Genomic DNA, 26918 nt, shown 5'->3' with positions numbered 1-26918 from the left:
CTCTCACTTTGAAGTCGGAGAAAGAAAAGTAAACAAGCGTCCTTGAAAGACAGCGCCTGACATTTGGCCTCAATCTTTGAATGCACAGCAAATATGACGATATAAGAACAAGATTTAAAAGCCTGTTAACAGAAAGCGAGTTTGTGGAAGGATGCAAAAAACATGGTATAGGCATTGGGATGGACAAACTGAACTTAGCCAGAAAGTGTGAGTTACAAACTACCTAGCCAATGGTGATCGAGCAGAATGCATTCCAAGGCCAGCTTTCTGAAAGTCCCCAAGATGTCTTTAGCAAACCAGACATCTGCGCTGTCTGGTAGGCTGTGACCTAAAAAGGAGAAAGTCTTCCCAGAAAAAGTAAGATCTGAGCCTACCACTCCTTCCCCTAGTTTAGCAACGGCGACATTCACACAGACAACTACATCAGTAATAATGATAATGTTGTTTACAACTATGGCGACTGCCCCAACACCACTGTCGACAAAGACACCATTGAGAATGGTCGCACTGTCAATGATGAAGGCATTGATGATGCTCTCAGCGACGGGAAAGAGATTAGTTGGATTGTCAACAACATTGTCAACAAGAGAAGAATTACAATTGGATGCTTTAGGGCTGGAGCACACCTCCCGAAGCAGTTTCTCCTTTTCTGCCAAGCCACTTACTAGATCAAGAGTATTAGGATGATGAAGGAGCATTTGGAACGGCCTATATTCCTTCCAAACTGAATTTTAAGTATCAGTACAAAGATGAAGAGCGATACTATAACAATTATTATGCCTCAGGACCACAATGATATATTGAGAAACCTGCTCAATATATTAGAATTAGACCTCTAAGGTATGGTGCAAGATTAATACAGGAGCTGAGCTTTCTGTAACCTACAAGGGCTGCAGCTCCATCACACCCAATGCAGCCACCACAAACCCCTTAAATATAAAGCCCCACTCCCACACTCCGCATACTTTACCTATGCCTCATATACTTAAAAGGGCACCAACTTCGAACATTGGAGTGCCACCTACGGATGAGACAGTTTTCTCGGATGAGGATATTGAAGAAGGGGAAATCGCTGACAATCAGTCAACATCCAGTGAGTGGGATGATTACCTAATTCCAGCATCATCTCTGCCAGCATAATAACCTATGGATTTGCCACCTGATGACATTGGAAGGTTCCATGATTTATGGAAAGATTTATGAAAAGGATTCAATTTGCATTGCCTATCAAACAGTCAAGCTGTTCTTATATGATTTTACGGATCCTCCTAAAAAGCCAAGGAAATCCCTGAAGTAAATTTTATTTGGGAGACGGTGTTAAAACCCAGCTACAGTCACTGCGGTTTTACCTAGATGAGATAAAAAATATAAAGCACCAGAGAACTGACCAGCATGTTTGATTGGTCATCCAAAACCAGGTTCTGTAGTAGCACAAGCAGCTTAATGTTGATCCAAGTGCCCATCTCAACACCATGTGATAGAGAATACCAGCGCATGGACAACATAGGGAAACACTTCTCCACTATGTCAGCAACTACTGTTCATGCTGCCAATTTATTAGCTATTCTTCGCTGTTATGACAGGCAACTTTGGTCAGCTATCGGTGCGTACATAGATCTCTTGCTCGAACACCTAAAAGGAGAAGCAAAAAAGATCCTGCAGAAAGGGGGGAAGAACTTCCTCTGACATAATAGACTGTGCGATGAATAGAACGTCAACTGGTTTTCGACAGCTAGTAGGAGCTGCTATTCTAAGAAAGCAAGGATGGTCAATGGCTGGATTGTTCAGACCGGAAATTCAAGTAAAGAACATGCTGTATGATGGGGTAGTATTGTTTGGCAAGCACATGGAGGATGCCTTACAGGCAATGACAGCAGACATGGATACCGCAAAATCTTCAGGAACCTTGCAGATGAGAAAAATACCTTTTCAAGGAGGAAGAGGGTTTTTTTTCCGTGTAGAGGAGGATATCAACCATATAGATATCAGCAATATCAGCCCTTTTAACAGTAGTATTGAATTTTATATTCTCAACAAATTTAGACAAGCAGCAACAGAAGCTTTTAACAAACCAGCTCTGAGAAGAAAGCAAACTTCTCAAGGAAGGGACACTGGTTGAAAACAGTGACATATTGATAGTACCAGTTACACCCTCTCTATCTCACCAACTAATAAGAGCCAAAATCTCAAATCATTTAGATCAGTGGAAACTGATAACATCAGACAGGTGGGTTTTGGATTTAATCACCTACGGTCATACCTTGGAATTCTCTCAAAAATCACCAAATACTCCTTCGAAGGGAGCATCCGTGCCTCATCTACAACTCCTCCAATGGGAAATACTAACCATGCTCCACACAGAAGCAATGGAAAGAGTACCTTTCTTAGAAAGGAATGGGTTTCTATTTCCGATTATTCTTGGTAAAAAAGAAAACAGAATGGTGACCCATTTTGTATCTGTGGAAGCTGAAGAAATTAACTAGAAAAGTAATCCTTTTGAATGGTTACTCAAGACATTCTGCATCTTCTCAATCACTCTGATTACATGTCAACATTGGATCTACAGGATGCCTACTTTCATATGTCCATTCACTTAAAACATAGCAAATTTCTGAGTTTCAGGGTGGCCGGCACTCACTACAAATGCAAGGTTCTCCCTTTTGGGCTGAAATTAGTTCCCTCTGGGAAAAAATGGGAAATTGGACTCCACGTCAAATGAAACTGCATAAAAATTTGTTGGTGCTCAAAGCAATAGCATTGGAGCCTGCAATCCTCCCTACCCAGGATACAAGGTTCGTCAGTATTGATTCGTACAGACATCCCCACCAGTATGCATTATTTTAACAAGCAAGGGAGTGCAAGAGCTCTAGCTCTATCTCTAGAAGTGCAAGAAATGTAGGAGTGGGCTCACTAACAACAAATAAAAATCAGGGCAGAACCTGTTCCATGGACAAGCAATGTTCTGGCAGATAAATTGAACAGAACCAGAAACAGCTGTCACGAACGTGAGCTTAACCAGGAAATCCTAGATAAAATTTTCGATTGTTGGGGCAAGCCAATTCTAGTTCAGTTTGTGATGCAGGGAAATTGAAAATGCTGGTTTTAACAAGTTGGCACCCACAGCAGGGTGATGGGGGGAATTTGTTTTCAATTAGATGGTCAGGGATCTTTGCTTGTGCTTTTCCTCCAATCCTGCTTCTTCAAAGACTTCTCAGAGAAATGATGAGGGAAACATGCTGAATAATACGGATTGCCTCAAGCTGGCCTAGACAGCATAGGTTCACCAAACTACTACTACTATCGGGGAAGACTCACTTGAAATCTCTACATTACTGACAATGAACCACAACCAAGTACTCCAGCCTTACCCAACCCCTTTGCACTTGTCGGCCTGGCTCCTAAATACAATGAGTTTGTGAGCATGAATATTCCTCAGGACTGTGGTGACTCTTGGAAAAGCCAGAGCTGATACTACTTGTAGCACATTTAAGCTGAAATGGAAGTGTTTCTGTTTTAAGATGGCAAACAAAAAAAAAATCAATCTATATCAGCACTGCCGCAACAGATTCCACCTCATCTGTTTTTTTGTCAAAATCAGGTTTGGTCCATGCTTCAATTAAAGTGTACCTAGCAGTAATTTCAAGATTTAGAAGAGTGACTGATTTACCATCCTTGCAGTTTAGTAGGGTGATCAAACCAGTTCTTAAAGGCCTTTTCAGAGTTTTTCTTTCCTCTAATAGAGACACCTCATCCATCTTGGCAGCTAAATACAGTGCTTACACTACTAATGAAGGCTCCATTCGAGCCCATTCACAAAACAGATGTGACATTTTTATCATGGAAAATGGCACTTTTATTTATTATCATAAATAATGTGCATACTATGCAAGAATCATAACTACTGTGCACCCAATGCAACTGCTCAGACAGTATTCGTTATCCTACACAATCCAAGGCAGCAACAACGTAAATTAATTTATGCTTAGGCTATGTAATGCGACAGCAAAGCACATCAGTAACAATATGAAACCATAGATCCAGGAACAACTGCACTCTTAATAGCAGTGTTACGGTAAGCCTTATGATGTAACTGAACTGAGTGCATTAGCAGAGGGCACAGAAACATCTGTACTCTACTACCATGGATATGGTATTCTTGAGGAGACAGAATCCTTTAGTCCCTCCATCTCCCTGGATGCCTCTACCCACACTCCGGGTCCGACCTGGGTGACTCACCATCCCTTCCTCTGGTTAAAGGAGCATACGAATGTTGTGGAATTCATGGGGCCTCAGAAGAAGTTGGCGGGCCTCAGCAAGGAGGGTCTGTGTTGCCCGCTTATTGCACATGCTAAACCCAGGGGCAGGGCCTGCGGCCCGAGCCTCATGTGCCCAGTCGGACCTTGGCAATGCGTAACTTGCTCAGGGAGTCTCACGGGGAAATGATTGCAGCAGCTGAACGACAGCTGGCCGTGCTGCCTGATCCTTAGGTAAGGTTGGATGGTCTGCTAAGGGGCTACACTGTGGCAGGCTCCTCGCGTTTACACATCAGAGCTGCGCGGATCAGCCCACAGCGATCGGTCTCCCCATGTGGTCGGTCTGTAACCACATTGCCGCAGCAACTCATCAGGGGTGCAGTGGGAAGGCTGTGCAAAAACTAAGTGTTGTGAAGAAGGACCTGGGACATGCCACCCCCACCTTCCAGGATTCTCCATCCTTAGGAACATGCTCTCACTAGTAAGCTTGTGCAGAGAGCAGCTCGTGGCGAGTGCATCGCTATCTCGAGTGACAAAGTGCTCCACATATGCTTCTGATTGCATGGGGGCTAAGTGCTTAGCACGTGCTGTCTGGTAACTTCCTTCTGAGAGTGCTCACACTTCAGAAGGGCCTAGAATAAAGGGTCTCAACATGCACTGAGACCCTGGGTATGAGGAAGCACTTTCCCCAAACGCTGACTGAAGAGAAGAACACTCACTATGTGCTGTCCCTTGGAGGTTTAAAATGGCTGGATTCAGAGTACCACAGGCAGTTCTAGGCTGCACACAAGAACTGGGAGAGCGCAGCCCCCCAGTCCCTGGGGAACACTGGGGCACGAAGAGAGGAGAAGGCAGGCAAGCCAGCACAAGAGTCCAATTGCAGAGTGACAGTCTCTCCAGGAGCCCAACAGGCAGCATGCCAGCATAACAAAACAAATAGTCCAAATGATGGTACTTCCTTGCAGCATAGCAGTCCTCTGGCAATGTGCAGCATGTTGAGCCAGAAGTGTCTGGTTATAAGTCCACACACTGTCTCCATCGATCGAGTTAGAACACCTGTACTTATATTCGTAATTGACTTTGATCAAGGGGTTGACTTCAAAGGAACCATTTCAAGTACACAGCAATCCCTTTCAACCTAGCCCTGGCTCAGACGATCAGTAGGGCGTAAATCAGCCCTTTGTGTGAGGGCAGGCCACTCCCTTTCCCAGCCCAGAATGACCATCAGTATGCAGATGAATGCAGGTGTACTCCCTGCAGGGCTTGTAAAATCTACTGGACCACTCACTATGGTGAGTCATATTTGATAAGGTTGAGCTATTTTTAGGACTTACTCGCCCTTTCTAGCGAGTTGACAAATAACAGGTGTTCTGTTCCGTCAAAGTGGAGGAGCAGTAAAGGACCTTTTAAATTGTGTTCACATTTCCTCTCTGTTCACAGACAGTGGTGAAGAGTCAGTTTGTATTACAATGAATTTTCCTTCTGACTGCAAAGTTCCAGGATTTTGTAAGGCGAACTTTCTGACCTGCTGTTTAGAGTGTGAAATAAAAGAATACAGGGTGTCAGGTTTTTCCTAGCACACAACATTAAAAGAGTCAACTGTACAAACATTTCCAAATATAGTTCAGAAGTTGTGAAAGTTCATTTTTGTTTTTCTGTGATGATACTTTGTGTGCAAAGGATGTTTTGTGAAACCCAGTTTTCACAGACTATTAATACAAATATATAGTTTTATCAGTAAATCTGCAAGTTAGTGGAAAGGGTTTTGGATATTTATTAGAAAGGTACTGTGTGTAGATAACAATATGCTACTACATCATGGTTTAGAAATATATTTATTAAAAGTGAGTGTTTAAACAAACTGAGAAACACTGCTGCCCTGATGGCAATGCTGTTAATAAATTAAAAGCAAGTCATGTGTCCTCTATATGTGGGCTCGATTCTTGTGGTACATGCAGCAAACCTTAATCTACTTAATCAAACAAAAGAGGTTATTATGTTGTACTGCAGAAATGCTGCGTTCACATATTTGAAGGTGCAATCATATGTGAAAATGAAGTAAAAAGCAACTCTGTAAACTGTTTGCCTAGGATCACACAATTTGAGACCCGTTTACAGGTCAAGTACATTTCAGTTAGGTCAAGTAGATTATTCAAGTTACTCAACCTCCAGATCTAGTAACATTTTTATGATTTTTAGATGCCTACCCTGTTGCACCTAGCCTGTCCTGTGTTGTGGATGCCTGGAAAGTATGCACAAAGCGTAGCTGTCACCCAGGCCAGGCGTGTATTGGAGACAGGCTGCAAAGCACACAGAGTTATAAGCACAGAGAAATGCCTACATTCTAAAAGTGCATTTCTAAAATAGGAATGTAAAATCCAAACTACATCAGTAAGTAGGTTTTATCATTACCCTTCCAAACATACCAAACATGGGAAAGCTACTCTTTTCTGACCAGGAATTGACACTTAAAATATATATAAGGGAATGCCCACTGCTAACCTATGACAGGAGCAGACGTCCCAGTAGTGAAAAACGAAATAGTCTGTCACTACTAGGACATGCAAATCATGAAATACATGTCCTACCTTTTACTTACACATCACTGTGTCCATAGGGACGCCTAGGGGTCTACTTTAGGGGTGACGTGTAATAAAAAGGGGAGTTCAAGGATTGGCAAGTTGTTTTAAATGCCAAGTCAAAGTGGCAATAAGCTGCACATACAGGCACTGCAGTAGTTGGCCTGAGACAGGTTTGAAAGGCTACTTCTATGAGTGTCACAATCCGTGCTGCAGGCCCACTAGTAGCATTTAATTTATAGGTCCTGGGTATATAGTATATCATTGTATAAGGGACTTACAAGTAATTCAAATGTGCGAGGTGTAAACCAATGATACCTGTTTAGAGGGGAGAGCATATGCACTTTAGCACTGGTTAGCAGTGGTAAAGTGCCTAGAGTCCTAAATTTAACAAAAAGATAATCAGAAAATAGGAGGAGAAAGGCAAAAGGTTTGGGTATAACCCTGCAGAAAGGACCATTTCCAACAGCTACTGAAAGGACTGCCACTCTGCTGGATAGCTACTCTGAAGGAGCTGTTGCCTTGCTGAGATTGAGTATACAGCATTAGAAGGGGGGGGACCCTCTCTAGGTGCAGAGGCAACGCCAACCTCTTGACAAATGTGTGACTACAAAAGAGGTATTCTCCCACACTACCATGCAGCCTTTAGTTTAATAAGACTCTGGTGGTTGCCCTATTATAGGATGGGCTCTTAGGAAATAACTTTATTTTTCTGTGTGGTATGACTAGGGATTCCTATTACCATGATGAAGTCCTTTGACCTTTTGGGTTTGAGTCTAGGTAGAAATATATTGGTACTTTATGGATTCTAAATGGCCAGATAAATCATAGTATTTCATCAGTAGACCAGACATTTGGTTTTTAACAATTACCAGGGGTACTTATTAATAAAGGAATTACCTTTGGTATACCCCTAGGTATTTTGGGTCTTTCTGACGTAACAGGATCAGTACATTTGTCCTGCAAAAAAGATATAATATATGAATCCTCATTGCTGCTTGGTGGTTTTTTTTTTTTGGTTCTTGAAAATAGTGCAGATTCATATAATCCTCCTCTGCTTCAGAAAAAAATGCTTCTTAACTTAAAGACCATCCCAGCATTTGATTTTAGGAATTTACTTTGGTACCAATTAATGCAGCATGAATCAAACACTCCTCCTGTCGCCAAACTGCAAGAAGAGTGACTTAGAACATTTTTGCCAGCTTCCTGCCTGGAGAAGTGATGCAGACCCTGATCGCCATCAAAGTCGCAGCCGTCGACATTGAATCACCAAACTGTCTTTGCTTCCTCGGTTGCCTCATTGAAGGAGGTCTGACTTCCCTAAAAGCTTTTATGTCTGAACATAGAGAACCTCATTGGTACCAATGCTAAGCATTAGCTAATCAACAGTAAGGCCTTCCTTAGCATGAACGTTGCCTGCTCATATCTTTCCCAACTTTGTCAACGGATGCGCCAGCACCCTGCAATTCATATTCCTGGAATCATCAAGCGCTGCTTCGGATCCAGCCTGCCCCTATTTTTTATTCAAATTTTTAAAATTCATATCTCCTTTTTACCTTATTGGATTATTGTTGTTTTGGTGTCATTTTATCTTTATTATTTAAAATATTTACCATATTTCTAGATAGGTTTGGGATTTTTCTTGTGTTTTCACTTTGACTGTGTGAGTGCTGCAATCATATGTTACACATTCCCTCTAAGTTAAGCCTGACTGCTTTGTGCCAAGCTACCAGAGACTTAAGCACAGGTTTATTTAGTGATTTTAGTGTTTCACTCTGACAAGGAATGCGATTATTAGTAGAGGTGTGTTCTCTCTACCTGAACTAATACTCGAATCTCATACAATTATCATTTCAGTGCTTACACCTACGCTTTAGTTCCATTTTGATTGCTTGTTGAAACAAGTCCTTTATAATTGAAATGAGTATTGTTTGATAGTTTCATTAACTTTATTTGCACAAGGAGATTTTCCTTCAAGTTTTGTACTTTCATGTCTAAGGTGTCAAGTTCTGGATTCATATATTTATCTTGTTTATATGTTTGAGTGCTAAACATACAGGACTTCACAGCTTGTGGTGGACCTCAAAATCTACTTTACTCAACAAGGATCACACACACCTCTACTACATACAGTCATTTGACAGAAGCAATTTTGCTAGTATTGTAAAGTAGTGTCTGAAGGATGGAGAGAAGTTAATGTTGAACTTGTGAACCATTCTAAAACGTAATTAGCTAACATTATTTGTTATAAAGCATCTCTCTGCTTTTGTGGCTTTCGCAGCTACAAAAGAGGAAGATGTGATAAGTCTGTGTCACCTGGAAAAAAAACATTTATTTGCAAATAATGGAGGAGGTTCGGTGGAAAACCAAATACTGTTCAGTCTGTGGGGAAACCCTGATTGATATATCAAGCTTACATGTAGTCATCTTTTAGCAAGTACTGTCTGGACCACACCAAGCAGCAATGAGGATTCATATATTAGATTGCCATGCATATTTGGTACCTTTTAATGGCGTATTAGATAGTTTGAAAGTTTACTTTGAGGACAGCATAGGTCCATTTCTAATAAACGTATAATACTCGCAAGACACAGGCCGCACGCACACTGGTGGTATTGCAAATGGGGAGGCCTTGACTCCAACACACTACATCTCCCAGCGTCCTGGTCAGGAGGCCAGGGAATATAAATTGGAGGGTCGGTGAACCGCGGCATGGGTGAAGAGCAGGCCCGGAGCAGCCCGGTTTGCGCCGGTCCCGCTGAGGCAGGGCTTGCCCATTCCCCCACCCCCTAAAAAAGCAATTCACTTTTCGACTCCTACATTTATGGTCGTCTTGGACAGTGGATGAGGGATGCCTCTTTGTATCTTTATGTTCTGAGTCGGAGTCTGGTTGTCAGAGTGTTTCCAGAGCGCAACCAATTTGATTCCTTTGATTTGGTGAGGAGTTTGGGGTGGTCTACGTTTGATTTTTTTTTTGGGGGGGGGGGGGCCTCGCTGTGGGGGTGGTATATAAGGAAATAGTCCTGGCCGAGAAATGCATTTCCCTGGAATTGAACGATTGGCAACGAGCATCCGCGCACACAGATGATTGTGTGGTTGCTGACATTGGGAACAGCACTTTAGTGGCACCACGGGTCGATTTGCTTAGGCCCCCTTTGGCAGAAGCAGATAACAGTGTGTTTGGGGGAGCTTCTGTCTGCGGTAGTGGATATATTTTTGACTCCTTGGTCATAATCCCTAGCTGCAGCATCCCACCTAAGAGAAAGAAAAAAAAATTTGAAAAAAGCTGGGAAAACAACCTGTTAAACCGACCATGCAGATCCAGCGACCCCTTTTTTATTCTCAGGATGTTCCTTGCTCTGGGCAGGATCATGTTCTGTGTGTAGACAAGTTATTGGGCCAAATAAAATAACTGGTTGATCCTGCTTGGTGCCTCTAAAGGATAAATTGTATGCGCTTGAATCGGGGAGTTTTCTGTTGTCTTCTAGGGTGAGGATCAGTTTGGTCCAATCCTGCGATCCTATGGGGCCTGATTCTCGTGGCCCTGTGGGCCTTATTCTGGCCAAGGAAGCCTCTCTGGTGGTTACCCCCATCTCTCAGGAGGAATTTAGTAGGCAGTCTTCTCAGCGGACTCACATCAATGCAGGGAACTTTGATAATCAAACCCACTGCCAAGAGGTGGCTGCTCCCGCAAGACCGGAGGGGGGCCTGGTCAGAGACAGTCCTGTGCTCAAACTCCAGCAGGGCTTTTTGGGAGGCTGTGCCTGTAACAGAGAAGGATGGGGGGCTGAATTATAATTTAGCTTTGTGTGCTTTTTATTCTCGCTTGGAGCTACCACTGGATTGTGCCCCTTATGTGGTAATTCTCACCAGTGTACCTCTGTTACCCCCGCATTCACGAGAATCTACTGAGCGGTTGAAAAATAAGGTTGGCCATTGGTTGGGCAAAAACTGTGATTTTTAAATGTAGAGATCTTGATATTTTGTTTGTCAGACAGATTGGGTGGGTGGGTGTCCCCGCTGGAGAAGGCTGGGATAGGGGGTTGCATTGTAATGAATTGCAGATAACCTGGGCTGGCCCGAAGACTGTTTTCTTTTCTTTTTTTTTTTCCTTGTCACACAGTTTCCTATTTTTATGAAGCAGCTGGGCTAGTGTTCCAGGGCTTCTTTTACAGGCACACACAACATCCAAAAGTTTCCCTGTGTCCGAGGAGTATCTAGTTTCCGTGGAGTATCTAGTTTCCGTGGTTCCCAGCCTACGCTTAACCTGAATAACAGATTTTTAGTCCTCTTGGATTTAGAGGGCACTGATTGACCGATCAGCCTGGTTAGTTGTCCTGGCCAAGGTGGGCATTTCCAGGATGGTAAAACTTGGCCCACGTCTTTTTTAATCCTGGAGAAGGCTGGCGTGAGAGATATGGCGTCCCTGTCTGCCTTAATTTCTTTGACTGTGGCAGGGTATGAGGTCAAGCTAGAGGATATGGTATGGGTAGGGTATATCACTAGCTTTGACTTCATCCTGTTCCAAGAGACATGGTGAGAAGGGGAAGCTGAATGGGATGTGTTTCAAAGGTTTGCTGCTCCTGCTGTTCAGATGCCTGGCCATTGCTCTTGGGGGATCGGGGGGGGCTAGTGACCCTGGTTCGTATTTCCAAAATTTATAGAGCGTACCACATTAGATGTAATCATCAGGGAATTCTAATTCCTTGGGTGTTTTTTTCAAACAAATATAATGTTCTACTTATTAATTTTTATAATGCTGTGTGGGAGTCAGGTTGACAAATTACCTTCCTTTTTTCTGTCCTGCAGGTAATAAAAGGGTGGATGGAGTCCTGCTTGAATGAATTTTGAGTGATTGTGTCAGGCGATTTTTAGGCGAAGTTTGTTGGTTATTTCACTTTAGGCAATCCTTTTGAGCGGTGCAGTTGTTTTTCTATCTGTGAGGCTCTTTGGGATACCAGAGGCAGGTCACTTATAAAGGGGATATCAAAGATGGGGCTGAATAATATCTTTGATCTGGGAGTCAACTCAGGACCCCAGGCCCCAACCTTTCTAGGCGGGGGGGGCAGGATCTACAATTCATTATGTTTTTGTGTCTGCCTCAGTGAGCAACTTGGTTCGGCAAGGGAGGGTCCTGAAGCAAAATTTCAGCGATCACAATCCCCTGAAAATCCCCTGTAACAGGTGGTTACAGGCCGAATAGGTCTGGTAGCTAAAGTTCGCGATTATTGGATCTTTCATAGATTCACATGCTTGAATCATTCCCCTTTGTCGAAGTGGGAGTCCCACGGTAGCCTAATAAAGCGGCATATATATCACTATCAGAGGCTATAATGGCAATGAAAAGTTCAGTTTAATAGCCTATCCATGTCCTTTTATAAAAGAAAAAGGACAAAACTTTAACTATGACCTATCGGGCAACAGCGCCCTCTAGAACAATCAACAGAGGCTTAGTCCCTCACATTTTCTACTGCACGTCGTGTGAAGGGAGTCTCCTTGACCTCTGCTCAGTTCTTCATCTTTTACTTTTTTGGATCATCCAAGAATATATTTCCTGTTTCATTTCTCCAACCCTGGCACTAATATGTCAGAGTAGCAGAAAACAAGGTAAAAGACTACATAAATATGTCCAACCTTTTCCTCAAGACTCTCACGTTCTGAGAGATGAGGCTATTATTGGGTCTACAGAATCTTAAATCTGTCACTAATGAGGACAGTGAGGATTCCTTCACCTCACAGGAGAGGTCAGAGGGAGACGTTGCGCCAGGCTCCCAGGAAGGTGCACAGAAAAGTCATAAAAGACTTACCATGAGTCTTCATAAGGCATTTCTTACATAAAGAGGAAAAATTGAAAATGCAGCTCAAATCCCTCTTCAACTCTGACAATACATCAGAGAGATCCTCATAACCATACAATGAGGCGTGTAAAAAACGCCTGTAAAATCACCATTCACAACCATTACAGGGGTGTGGAATTTATTAAAATATCTACTTGTCCAGGGGACAGGTTGCTTCTCAAATCTACTTGTCCTGTAAAAAGATCTACTTGTCCCTTTGGTGCCATGTAGTGTGGCGACAAATTATGGCAGCAATTAATAGCCTCTCTGATTATGCCAGGGCTACTACCATAGTAGGGCTTGAATACTTGCAATTTCAATCCCTACTGTAGCAATTTCCTTATTTTGCCACCTTTCTGCAGATCTGCATACATGTTTTAAAGATTTTTACCAGCTTCTCTCTAATATTTTCCCGTAATAAGAAAGGTTGGACATTTACTCCTGACAATGGCAGAATTAGAACTTCTTCCAGGATTGGGAAGAAAGTGGCTGGAGGGAAAATGAACTTGCAAATGCTCAATAGATTTTCACATGAGCATATCTACACATCGTATTTACCCATGCTAAAATACAGTTCACAAATATTTTATAGGAGTACGACATATACCATGGGTGCACTTTTGTGACTTTCTTTAAGAATTTGGGGCCACATGTAGGTAGGTTCAGATTTGTGACCTGCAAATTGCGAGTCGCAAATCCGAATGTAGGATGGTGTCCTTGACACCATCTGTGATTCGCAATTTGCGACCCCCCGCGAATGGTGGCCTGCTGGAGACAGAAGACCACCATGTCTGTGACTGCTTTTCAATAAAGCATTTTTTTTTTTTTTTTTTTTTTTTTGTAATGCAGCCCGTTTTCCTTAAAGGAAAACAAGATGCATAACAAAAACGAAAAATGAAACTTTTTCGTTTCATTTTTTCAGAGCAGGCAGTGGTCCGCAGGAAAAACGTTTACAGTGACATTCACAATGGGGGTCCCATGGGGCTCCCTTCCCTTTTGCGAAAGTGTTAGCACCCATTTGAAATGGGTGCAAACTGCGATTGGTTTGCGCCCGCGGTCACAAAACAATCCTACATTGCACTGCGAGTCGCAATTAGGAAGGGAACACCCCTTACTAATTGCGAGTCGCAAACCCATTTTGTGCTTCGGTAACCAGGTTACTGAATCACAAAACTGGGTTTGTGCATCGCAATGTGCTTTTTGCACGTCGCAAACAGCTAAAGTCGCTGTTTGCGACATGCAAAAAGCTACCTACATGTGGGTCTTGGTCCCTAATTAGGTCTGGTGTTAACAAAGACATTTTTTTTTATTAAACTTCTATTTCTCTCTCTTTCGACTCGCTTTATTGTGAGTGATCGGATTCTGCTCTTCCACAAGGAGCATATTGCCACACAAAGTAGTTTTGTTCAGTGTCAGGAACTACAGTGGCAATCAGTGACGTAACGAAACTGGAGGGTGCCCCTTTGCAAAGAACATGGAGGAGCCCCCTCTCCAGACTCACTCAGGACAGGTGCTGTGCTGAAGGGGCCCCGTGGAGGGCGGCTGCGGGGCCTTTGTTATGCCGCTGGTGGCAACTTGTGCTTTTAGTGTTCAAAAACGTTTTGGGGGAGTTTTGCCAGTGTTTCATACAGTGTTGAGGGCCTGGTAGCTCCCACAACAATAAAGTGTTACAAAAGCCATGTCAAAACAAGACACGCATTGATGAAACCTAAAAGACTTATAAAAATATGTCAGATCAGTTGGCTTTGTCAGTGTTTGTTTATTTTCATGCTTCCCATAATCGTGTTGAAAATGGTTACACTGATTTTCCATTAGAAATATTTTTGGGAAATACTAGCATGCATCAACACATTTTACTAAATGACACTTCATTTGCATATAATCAGAGAGCATTCTGGGAGAATTTATACTTAGCCTCTTTTTTTTTTTTTTTTTGTACTGGAACCAACGTCAGTAGTGAAGTGTGACCTTAAAACATTTACTTACAGCACTCACCCTAATAATGAAGGCTTTCAAATAATGAACCATAAATACAAGTTCGAACAGCATTATCTTTTGGAAAATATTACCTCAACTGCAGAGAGTTCCACTCTCTGTAAACAGGCAGCCAAAAGGTTTGTGCTGCAGGGGGTTGGGCTTACTTGTCCCAAGGACAAAGTAAACATAAAAACTTGTTGCCCTTGACCCCAAACAAGATGTCCCGGGCGATAGGAATTCCATTTCCCTGCATTACGATGACGTAGTTGGTGACCATGTTGACTATGATGGCCTCGTCTATGATGGCCTCGTCCTCGTCTATGATGGCCTCGTCCTCGTCCATGATGGCCTCGTCTAGGAAGGGCCTCGTCTAGGAAGGGCCTCGTCTAGGAAGGGCCTCGTCTAGGAAGGGCCTCGTCTAGGAAGGGCCTCGTCTAGGAAGGGCCTCGTCTAGGAAGGGCCTCGTCTAGGATGGCCTTTTCTACGAAGGACCTCAGCTACAGGTGCCTCATCTACGATAGTCATCTGCAGTGGTCGTCTACGACGGTCATCTACAGTGGTTGTCTACAACAGTCATCTACAGTGGTCTATGATGGCCTCATTTATCTACAATTATCATCTACGGCCTCTTCTATGACGGTCCTCTTCAGTGCTCGTCGACGACAGTCCTCTGCAGTGCTCGTCGATGACGGTCCTCTGCAGGGCTCGTCGACAACTGCCATCTGCAGGGCTCGTCGATGACTGTCTCATCTACGACAGTCAGCCACGACAGCCTCATCTATGATGGTTGTGTCTGACATCCTCATCTATGATGGTTGTGTCTGACATCCTCATCTATGATGGTTGTGTCTGACAGCTTCATCTATGATGGTTGTGTCTGACAGCCTCATCTATGATGGTTGTGTCTGACATCCTCATCTATGATGGTTGTGTCTGACAGCCTCATCTATGATGGTTGTGTATGACAGCCTCATCTATGATGGTTGTCTACACCAGAAGGTAGTCTACGGCAGCCTCATCTAGGATGGTCGTCTACGACAGCCCTATTTACGATGGCCTCATCTATGATAGTCACCTATGATGTCTCATTTATGATGTTCGTCTGCGAGAGCTTCTTTTGATGGTTGTCTACTACGACGGCCTTGTCTACAATGAGCTGGTCTATGGAACCACATTTACGGTGACCTCGTGTCTGTACGCTTTGTCAATGACGGCCTTGTCTATGATTGCATTCTCTACTAGTGCCTCGTCTGCGACGAAGGCCTCGTCAACAACAGAAACTTCTACATCAGCCTAGTCGTTTACCACGGCCTCGTCAAACTTGATCACAATACAAATTAAGACGAAAACACGTAATTGTCAACAATAACAAAACACACACAATTCAAGATAATTTAATGTCAAGCATTAATCTACCAATATGAGCATGTCTTCAACAGTCAATATATTGAGGAGCAATATATGGAGCAATTGCACGACTCCAACTGCAGAGCATGGGTCAGATCCATGTAGCTCTACTACTAGAGCTTCAGAGCATATTAAACCCGCAACTGGTGGAATTTCCCCACCAGATTAATTTTTGTTGTTTCCATACTCTTTGAAGCAATCGACCAAACACTTCCAGCTTCCTGTAGCAAACAAGACATTTATTTTTTCTTTATTATTTCAATTAGGAAAGCTGTAAAACCTATTCCAATTGCTGATACAGCCAGGAGTAGTTACAATCATGGAAAACTCTGTCATTCATAATCCTGCCTAACCAGCCAGGACACGTTCTCATCCAGATTCAGACTATTGTACGGGCTGCCAATTCACTGGCAATACAGGGCAGGTATAGCCACCAGATGTGGTCAGACATGGCCACATAAATAAAATGTTTGCTGGAAGATATAATGAAAAAAAAAGCTGCTGTGGGGGGGGGGGGGGGTGAGATGTCAGCATAGATTGTGCTATAGATAAAGCTTCTTGCCCTCCACAACATTTAAAATGTGAGGTTCAAATGTATCTAATATTTTTATAGTACCATGTCAACACTCTTAGTTTGCCAAGCACGTTGACGACTCCTTGCAAGCAGTCAACACTAACCCTTGACACTGCACGATCTTTTGGGGCATTTCAATTTTGAAAGAAACAATCTTTAGAAGGACCCAAGAAAGACACTTATCCATTGATAAGTAACTGACTTAGCAACCCTCTCAGTAGCCCTCAGGCTAGCTTACCTACAGTGACAACGTTCGTGTGCTGTTTGCACCATCCAGTGAGAAGAACAGTTCCAAAAATGTTGTCATCTATGGCAGATATTAGCATCAGACAAATGAGTCCTGGATCTCGGCATTTATATATATATATGTGTATATATATATATATATATATATATATATATGTATGTGTGTGTGTTCGATGGCATGTGTAGCTGCAAACACACATGCTATGCATAGCTCGATGCATAGCAAGTGTATCTGCAGCTACACATGCCATCAAATGGAAAATTTCACTTACTCACTGTACATCTGTTCGTGGCATGTAGTGGTGCAGATTCACATGCACCCTCCCTGGACGCCTGTAGTCGTTTATCATTTGTACATATGTAAATACATTTACACTTGCATGGACATCTCTTTATATTCTTGTACTCTATCACTCCTTCCTTCACCCTTTGCGGGAAAACAGTCTAACAATGGAGTCGATGCCCATGCGCACTGTAACCAAGAGGAGGTGTCACTCGATCCCGTGACTCCGAAAATACTTCTTTTGAAGAAAAACAACTTGTGAAACTCCGAGCCCAACACTAGATGTCGGAAAAGCTTTGCATAGCATGTGAATCTGCAGCACTGCATGCCACGAACAGATGTACACTGGGTAAGTGACATTTTCCATATATAATATATGATTCAATTCACCCAGATTCCGCCCACTGGACCATCAATACCTCATCTCCTTCAGTAGGCAGTGCTAGCTTCGCTGACCAAAGGTTCCATAGAGAAAGGCCAACATTCTCAGCAAGGAATAGGCTTCGATTGTTGGTTTTGCCTCATAAATCAGAAAACAGAGGAGTGTCTATCCATCATACTCCTCCAGAAATGTACAAGTATTTCCGGAAATGATCCTTTTTTGTGATCTCCTTCAGCACAGGATGTATATCTTTTACATTCCCACCCACTCATCAAAGTTCTTCCATTTGGCTTCAGGTCAGTTTTTCAGGAAGGGGTTCCGCAACTTCAACAACTCATTGATAAAAGCACCAACAGCATTTCAAGCATCCAAGGACACCGAGGCTTGCCTAAAGTTGTTTCACAAGCCAGGTCTCCTTGTGAATTATCAGAGATAATCAACTCCTCCATCAAAGAAGATACTGTTTGTTCAATTAGCTTTTGGGCATCAAGTTCTCAGCAATCAATAGGATCCCTCTTGTACGCCTGAAAATGAATGCCTTACAGTAGCAGCTACAAGAACAATAGATTCAATCAAATAAATCATTTGAGAGCCTGGTGAATTTTCACATAGGTATGATGGATGCTCTAGCCTGGTAGTTTCAAACTACAAATACTTCCCTGGAAAGCTGGGGCAGTCATCTACAGAACCTCTAATTCAAGGAAAATGGTCTCTGCTCCAGAAGAGTATACATATAACTCACCTAGATCTGAAAACCATCTGTTCGGTCTCTAAATTTCCTGCCAATATAGCAGAGTCTTCGGTGTTAGTTTGCAAGGACAATACCCCCAGCATGCAATACGTGAAAAAACAAAGCAGCACAAGATCTTTGGCACTGTCCAAGGAAGACCAGGAAATCTGGAGTCGGCTAATGACATACAGGATAACTCTTCGGGCCGAACATATTCACTGAACTAGAAATCTCATAGCAGAAATGCTAAACAAATCTGGGAACAGCCTCCAAGAAGGGGAATTTGAGCATTCAGCTCTAAGGATGATCTCGTTCTGGGGCAAACCCGCTTTACATCCCTTTCGAACAAACAAAACTTGCAAATGCCAGTTCTGTGCAAGTTGGCATCCATGATCATGGAAGAATGCTTTTCAACAGATGGTCCAGGATCTATACCTATCTTTTTTCCCCATACATTTAATACCAAAGATTTTCACCAAGAGAAAATCAAAGCTTTGACGATAAACTAGGGTCAGGCCCTTCATCCGAACCTGACTTTGCTCCTCTTATGCGCACAGCTCCTAAATTCCATCAGTTCAAATATCTCAATATTCCTCAGGACTGCAGGTGTATTCTCTCCAAGTCAAGGAGGAAGCCACAATAAAGACATGTAAACGTTAATGGAAACGTTTCTGCCTGTGGCGCCAGAAAATCAAACCTACATCATCTGCTAGCATAATCTGGCAAATTGCTGTTCATCACCTTTTCTCTTTCTACTCTTGCAGAATCATCAAACAGTTCATTTAAGATATATTCAGTGTTTTCCTACGGAAAGGGATGCTTCCACGGACTGGCACCTGAACATACTTCTATTTCAACTCATGAAGAGTTCATTTGAACCCATTCACAGAGCACACCTCATATTTGTCACATTGAAGTTCGTCTTCTTACTAGCGCTGACCACGAACTGTAGGGTAGAGGAGATGCAGGCTTTCTCAACTCAAAAGCCTCGTTGTGTTCCATAGGCAATTTAGTACTTCTCTGAACCAATCCATAGATTTATTCCCACGGTTCCTTCAGATTTTGCCTCAATAAACCTATAATATTTGGACTTTTCTCTTGAATTCAACATCACCAGCTGAGAGGTCTATTCATACTCTAGGTATCAAGTGATATCTAAAATTTCAACTTACATCGCACTAAACAACTCATGTGAACTGACCAACTGTTGAACTCAGATAGTCACACTCATAAGGGTGCTGCAGACAGAATGGCAACCATCGCTGAATGGATTTCAGCTGCAGTCCAGTTCTGCCTGTCAAAGACTAGCAATCCCTTCACAGAGAAAAGTAGGGTGCATTCAACTGTGGCAGTTTCCACTTCAACTACTTGTTTTGCGTAATACCTCTGGAGAAGATACCTTGTGATGCGACTTGGAAAAGTGTGCATGTAATTCATTAGTACCTAGAATCGGCACAGCGTAGTCCTACAGCAGTTGGATAGGTTTTACTATGCCACTTATTTCAGTAAGGGAAGCCTCTTTTGGTTCCATGTGTTTATGTATTCATTCAGATGTTAATGTATGATATCTATATATGACTGTTATATATATATATATATTTTCTACCCACCATCTGCTACTTGCGCCAATACTATAAGCTATACAAATACAGTGACTGCTTGCTATTCTGATTTAAGCATGTGAATCTATGAAAGATCTAATACTGGAAAAGAAAATAAGTTACTTGCCTGTAACTGCAGTTCTCCAGTATTGGTTTCTTTCATAGATTCACATGCGACCCATCCTCCTCCCCAGAGAGGCTTCCCTTATAGCTCAGGATTATCTATTCCCACTTGTGCTTGAAAATCTGAAGGACTCCGCCTCTGATGGGATTGTTCTAGAGGGTGCTGTTGCCTGATTGGTTACAGTTTGAGTTTGATCCTTTTTTATAAAAGGAAATGGATAGGCTATTAAGCTGACCTTTTCATTGCCATTATAGCCTACAATAGTGATATATATACTGCTTTATTAAGTTACCATGGGACTCTCACTTCGACAATGGGGAATGATAAAAGCATGTGAATTTATAAAAGATACCAATACTAGAGAACTGAAGTTACAGGTAAGTAACTTATTTTCATCAGGGACATAGGGTATGTTGGCGGCAGGTTGATATCCCACAGGTTGTTGGGAGCGTGGTGAATAACAACTTGATAGTAGGTACCCTCTTGTCAGAAACCCCCTTAGCTGCAGGTGTGATTGATGCCTTGGATAGAGTAAATGACTCCATTAGATCTATCATCAACGCCAGTGCAGGGCCTTCATGTAAGCATCGGTGCAGCTGGTTTGATAAAACATACTATTGGGCGAGGAAAACCTTGCAGAGGATAGTGAAAAAGCAGCCTAGAGATAATGCACGTGAGTAGTGTGAAGGCACAGTATAAGCTTGCCTTGAAGACAAGGAAGCAGCAGTTAAAAGACCGGGTGTGGAATGAGTTGGTGTTCTCATGTTGCACTAAGAATACAGTTTTTTTTTTTTTTTTGCAAGATTGTGAATAGGGACACCCTCGTGACGGGAACATCTGAAGGGATGAGATGTAATATTCCACCTGATATTTGGGTTAATCACTTTTGTAGTATTTATTCGGCTGAGACACTTGGGGGAGAGATGGCTGACTTGGATGACTCTGGCCAGAGCCTGTCTATTAGGTTCACCCTAGAGGAGGTGGTTGTCGCCCTGCAGGAGAGTCCGACGCATAAAGTGCCTGGGCCAGATGAGATTCCTTTGGATTTGTATAACTGTAACACTCGGCTGTGGGCTCCTATTTTTGTAAATGTCTTAAATGTGGCGATGAGTGTCGGGATACCTCCCTCATGGAAATCCGCCTGTATTGTTCCAGTGTTTAAAAAAGGAAGTAACCGTGACCCTAAGGGGCATATTTATACCCTTTTTGCGCCGGATTTGCGTCGTTTTTTTTTACGCAAATCCGACGCAAAACTAACTCCATATTTATACTTTGGCGTTAGACCCGTCTAGCGCCAAAGATCTAGGAGTTTGCGTCATTTTTTAGCGTGGACACCTACCTTGCGTTAATGATATGCAAGGTAGGCGTTCCCTTCTAAAAAATGACTCCAAGGCATGTGCGCCTTATTTAAACTCCCGTGCAAAAATGACGCACGGGAGTGGGCGGGCCTTAAAAAATGACGTCCAGCCGGTTTTGCGTCCTTTTTTAACGCCTGGTCAGGGCCCCCCTACATGCCACTATGCCCAATGACTATGCCCAGGTGAAATAAGTCCACTGGGCATGGCCATTGGGCAAGGGGGCATGACTCCTGTCTTTGCTAAGACAGGAGTAATTTCAATGGGGGTTGGGAGTAAAAAAAAATGGCGCAAATCGGGTTGAGGCCAATATTTTGCCTCAGCCTGACTTGCCCCATTTTTTGACGCCCAAGCTCCATTTTCCCCTACGCCGGCGCTGCCTGGTGTGGGTAATTTTTTTTTTTACGCACACCAGTCCGCATCGCCGGCTAACGTCATTCAATAAATAAGGCGCCCGCATGGTGCTTTGGAATGGCGTTAGCCGGCGTTAAATTTTTTGACGCACAACTGCGTTGGCGCAGTTGTGCGCCAAAAAGTATAAATACGGCCCTAAGTGCTTTCGCCTTATCTCACTGCTAGACTTTTTGGTGAAAATGTTGGGCTGCATTGTCTTATGGGGCATTGAGACTTGGGTGATAGAGCATGATCCTTTAAGTCTGGTGCAGTATGGGTTCAAGGAAGGGCTGCGGGACCAGGAACAGTGTCTAAATTTACTTTTGCTGATTGGCAAATATACAATTGCGAAAAGGGGCATCCTTTACCTTGCTTTTATGGATCTTAGCTGTGCTTTTTCAACAGGGTAAATAGCAGTAAGCTGTGGGGCTCATTATCCAAGATGGGGCTGGCGAGCGCAATTGTTGAGCTTTTGCGAAAGCTCCACTCTGGTACAAACGCTTCTGTGAGATATCGGATAAAGGGCGAATGCACAGATACTTTTAATCTAAATATAGGAGTGAGACAGGGTTGTATTCTTGCCCCCATGCTGTTTCCCTTGTATACAAATGGCCTGCTGGAATTTCTAGCAGACAGATGCAAGGATGTCCCCAAAAATAATGGGAAGAGCTTGCCATCCCTGATTTATGCTGATGATGCGGTGTTGCTGGCCCATACCATGAATGGCCTACCATTAGCGGTCAATGCTTATGTCGAATTTATGACTGACCTAGACTTGGTGGTGAATATCAGTAAAACCCATTATATGGTTTGTGGTAAGCAGCAGAGTACATTAGTGTTTGTAACCATAGAAGGCCAGCAAATTAGTCATGTGCACAATTTTTTATATCTTGGAGTGACTTTTGATGACAAAGGTCTGTGGGTTCCTACATCGCTAGGCGATGTTCTTGTTTCAATGCTGCTGTAGGTGCCACATTTGATTTTTCAGCCACGGTTGGAAATAATCCTATTTTACCCCTTCTTGAGGTGTATATGCATAAATGCCTCCCGGTTTTAACATACAGGGCCTCAGTTTGGGGTTACTCTGGTAGTATGATGCCCCAAAATGAGGAAAATCACTTCTGTAGAAGGCTGCTAGGAGTTGGGCCCAATACACCTGTGTTTTTTCTGCATGAGGAATTTGATTTGGAGTTTGTTGGCGATAGCATCAAGATTGCATCCCTTCTGTGGATTTCTGTGTGGACAAATGAATGTGCCTCCCTGAATAGGGAGGTGATACAAGACTGCTTGGCCTGTGATCTGGGTCTAGCTATTCCTTGGTTACAATACATCAAACAAACTGCCACACTTCTGGGTCGTTCAGAGATTTTTAATACCCCACAATGTTTAAGACAATCCAGGAAGTGGTGGACCTAATAAGACCATCTGTGAGGGATTTTCTAATGCTAAAGAAGCAGGTGGGTCCTGAGTTTTATGTTTTGGTGGTCCACAATATATGGGACAGGGCCCTTATTACTCGTTGTCACCTTGTTACAATAAGATGTAATTTGTGCTTTCCGCTCTCAGTAAGACCCAAAAACTATCCTTCATTGCCTCTGTAATGGGGTTTCTCAACAGACCCTACTCTTTTTTTACTCTTTTTATTGTGAGTTTTATGCTCACTTTTGACAGAGGTTTTAATTGCTGATATTAAAGAGCAAGGGTTTTGTTTAATGGCGCACAGCTTAACTTTTTCTGCGTCTGATACCTGATGATGTAGTTTGCCAGGGTTTAGGGTCCTTTCGTAAATGTGCCATACGCTGGCCTAATAGCGTCAGTTTTAAATCTTTTTAGTATTTATTCTATTTACACTTTTAGAGGATTTATATTTTGTACTTTTCAAACATGTTATATTGATTCATTATGTGTTTTATGGTTGTATTGTTATAACCGATTAAAGATGAAGTTGAATACTTGCAAGAATGTCTTTCTTTCTTAAAAAATCCATACAATAAATAATTTTGCATCAGACTTTCCATCTGACACCTCCACAAGATGTTCTTGTTATCTGACAGCCATACTTCTACTTTATAATCATGCTCTGGATGTGTCATCCTCATTTATTACCACTTGGGTTACTTGGCTCACATTACCAGCTAAATAAACCTTTCTCAACGCACATATTGTCCAGTATTATCTTGTGTTATTACCTAGCCATTGCAAAAATGTTCCCCAAACTTTTTCAAACCTTGCACTTTCACAAGGCTATTGGGTGTCGGTTATCCAAACAAATTACCTGTTTTCCCTCTCTACATCTCTCATGTTGGAAGTGGATTGCTCTATTGGTATCTTAGGTTCATTCACCTCACCACTGCAGTGCTTTATAAATTAAAGAAAGTGCTAATTCCATCCTGTCGGCATTCCACTGCATCATAGATAATAGCGCAAGCTAGGTGAAATGTTAGTTGTCATAATATATCATTTGCAACTTCAGACACTTATGTGTAATCAGAACATGCATCAATGTTCCTGGCATGGTTTGCACCACTTTTTCTAGAAAAAGATCATAATATACAAATTGGCTCATAATTATTATGTAATACTAAATAATACCCCACACTCACTTCAATATACATTTTAGCCTGTATTACAATAGGTTTCCATTCAGAATCATGTAACCATTAATGTGCTAGAAGCTTTTTGGTTCTTTAAAACTATATTTTGTTTTCCACAAAGAAGATTCATAATTATTGACAATTCTTGAAAAAGAGAGCCTGGCATTATTAAGCACTCTTCCTGTTGTCTTTCATTCAACCTCGATCATCTGGATTTTGTGTGTTCTTCCTTGTACCACCCCCACCATTCTGAAACCTTCTTTAGAGAAATAGTGATATTTTGTTGAGTGTCCTTATGCTCAGCATCCATGCCCAGCATCCATTGTTCTCTTTTTAGACAAGAATTGAGCAAAAGGAAAACTTAGCAGTAGTAATGTCATTGATAATTGATACTAATGGGAAGGCAATCAAATGATTCATAAGTGCTGTTTTTGTAATTCTAGGAAGAAAACCAATCATTTTTAGAGAAGATGTTCTCTCTGTCCCAATAGCAGAACTGAATTACGGACTATGCCTAATGACCAAAGAAGCCAGACAGCAAGACGGTTCTCCATATGAAGCTGACATGTTATATTATTTATTTCTGTGTATTCAAAAGGTAACCACTATTTGTATATTTTTTTTGTTGTATTTGTCAAGACAATATACTATATATTTTACACAGCCTGAACATTTGTAGGATATTTGCAGTCATCTCCAGTTATAGATGGGAAATAGGACCTGTTTTTGTCTACGTGTACAAACATCAGTCCAGTGAAACCACATGGAAATTGTAGTTTTATCATTGTGATAAAAATTTGAAAGTGTGGTCTGTCCTATTATTCCATTTATGATTGTCTAGTTCTGATGGTCTGCTAGCTTCTAACCTCTTCTACTTGAGTTTAATATATGGTCCGATTTTTCTTTTACTATACATTACCATCCTTTGTCATCACTTGTCTTTCCTCTGCTCACTACACATGACCAACCCTGTCTTTGTCTCAACATAAGCGTATGATGATTTATTTCTTCCACTCTGTCTGGCTAAACACAACCACCAATACACAGGTGGCCATTCAAATATAGCTACAGCTATCTGATGCCCAGAGGAAATTTATTAAAAAACATAAAAAAATATATTTAACCATGTTTGTGTCAGCATAATCCCTAAATTCCTTTGCATACTGAAATATAAAGCTATTCGAATATATCATAAAAACCACAGGAGAGAAAATCTGATTTATACTGACAAGATTAATTGCACATTCTAGAGTTGATTAGGGGGCAACCTGTACATCATCACAAAATACAGAGATATAAGGGAAACAAGATCAACAAATCTGTGGTAAGGGACTTTGAGGTTGGATTTGCTGTACTAATTTGGAACACAGAGGTAGGGTTTGAACTACATATGAGCTACAGCTGTCAGCTAAATTCAGATGATTGAAACAGTTCACTGTGAAATTTGCCAGTAAGTCATTTAGGCATAAATAAAGATTTACCATGACATTGGCGAGCTTTTGGGCAAGATTGGTGGGGTAACCAGTTGAAAGAGCAATTGGGTTGTCACCAGGGCCATGTTTTCAAACGTTTGGCCAATGCCATAGTGAACTAAATAGAAAAGATGACATGCAGCACAGTCCGATCGGGAAGCCGGTTTCCTTATTCTGTTTTTTCCACACTGCTTAAGGCCTCAGCCACTGTCCATGATGTTATTAGAAAACCCATTAATGAAGACCAGGTGTAATTGTGGTCCCGCAGACCGGTGAAATGTAGATAACTATTGATTCCAGTATTGTTTCTGGCCATTGAAACTATATTCAAATATATATCTGTGTGTGTGTGAAAGTGAGTCTATTAAATAATGTTAATATTGCCCTTTTCTTTAATGAATAAGTGACTGTCAAGATTTGACCAATCTCTCCTGTTTTTTGTTATTTTGCTGGCACCACTTGCACTGTATAGGTCCATTTCAAAATATCTTGCATAACCTTCATGGCACTTCTCTTGTCAAAGATAATGCAGTTGACCTATAATCTGTGTGTCGCTAGGAGATTGAGGTCTACTTACAGCAAAGAATTTAAGTAAATTGATATCCTCACACTCCCCAGATGTTCTAATGGACATAGTCTTCAACTGCTTTGCATTTACATTTTGTTAAAAAGGTAGTGAGAACCTAGCTGTTAAGACAAGCCTCCTTGTCCATTCTTAAGGTTTCATCTTGTGAAGCCCAGCTTGCCATGACCACATTAATTTGATTTGTATTCTCCGCCCATTAGCATTTTTTTGTCTCTTTGCTGTCTCCTGTTTGATGGACAGTGCCTATTTTTAATCACATTGTGCATATCACAGCATCGTGCAGGTGATGGTGTACACTTAACAATTGATCCAATATTAGATTATTCAAAGATTTGTCAGAGTAATTTATCAATTACTCAAAGCAATGATTAACTATCTTCAGTATTGAACTTCACTTAGGAGGTAGAATATGTAGACCTGTCCATGTGGACCCAATTTAGCTGCAGTAAATACAGTCCATTATAAAATATTTCTAGTCTAATGCTCTTTTGCCCGGCCTTTTCCCCCTCAGGTGCCAGGCCTTTT

The 26918-nt window shown here is 42.0% G+C and overlaps 1 protein-coding gene across 1 annotated transcript in view; it reads left to right on the top strand.

Moving 5' to 3' along the window:
- Positions 1-26918, top strand: part of LOC138288241 (transcriptional regulator QRICH1-like) — a 261954-nt gene that overhangs the window by 113927 nt on the left and 121109 nt on the right. The window contains exon 4 of the mRNA XM_069229630.1: positions 24779-24933. Within this exon, the coding sequence (XP_069085731.1) occupies positions 24779-24933 (155 nt within the window). The remainder of the gene's footprint in view (positions 1-24778; positions 24934-26918) is intronic.

Source organism: Pleurodeles waltl, chromosome 4_1 (assembly GCF_031143425.1).
Source record: "Pleurodeles waltl isolate 20211129_DDA chromosome 4_1, aPleWal1.hap1.20221129, whole genome shotgun sequence".
Lineage (NCBI taxonomy): Eukaryota > Metazoa > Chordata > Amphibia > Caudata > Salamandridae > Pleurodeles > Pleurodeles waltl.
The sequence above is the reverse complement of the archived record's forward strand: the minus strand, read 5'-3'. Positions and strand labels throughout refer to the sequence as shown.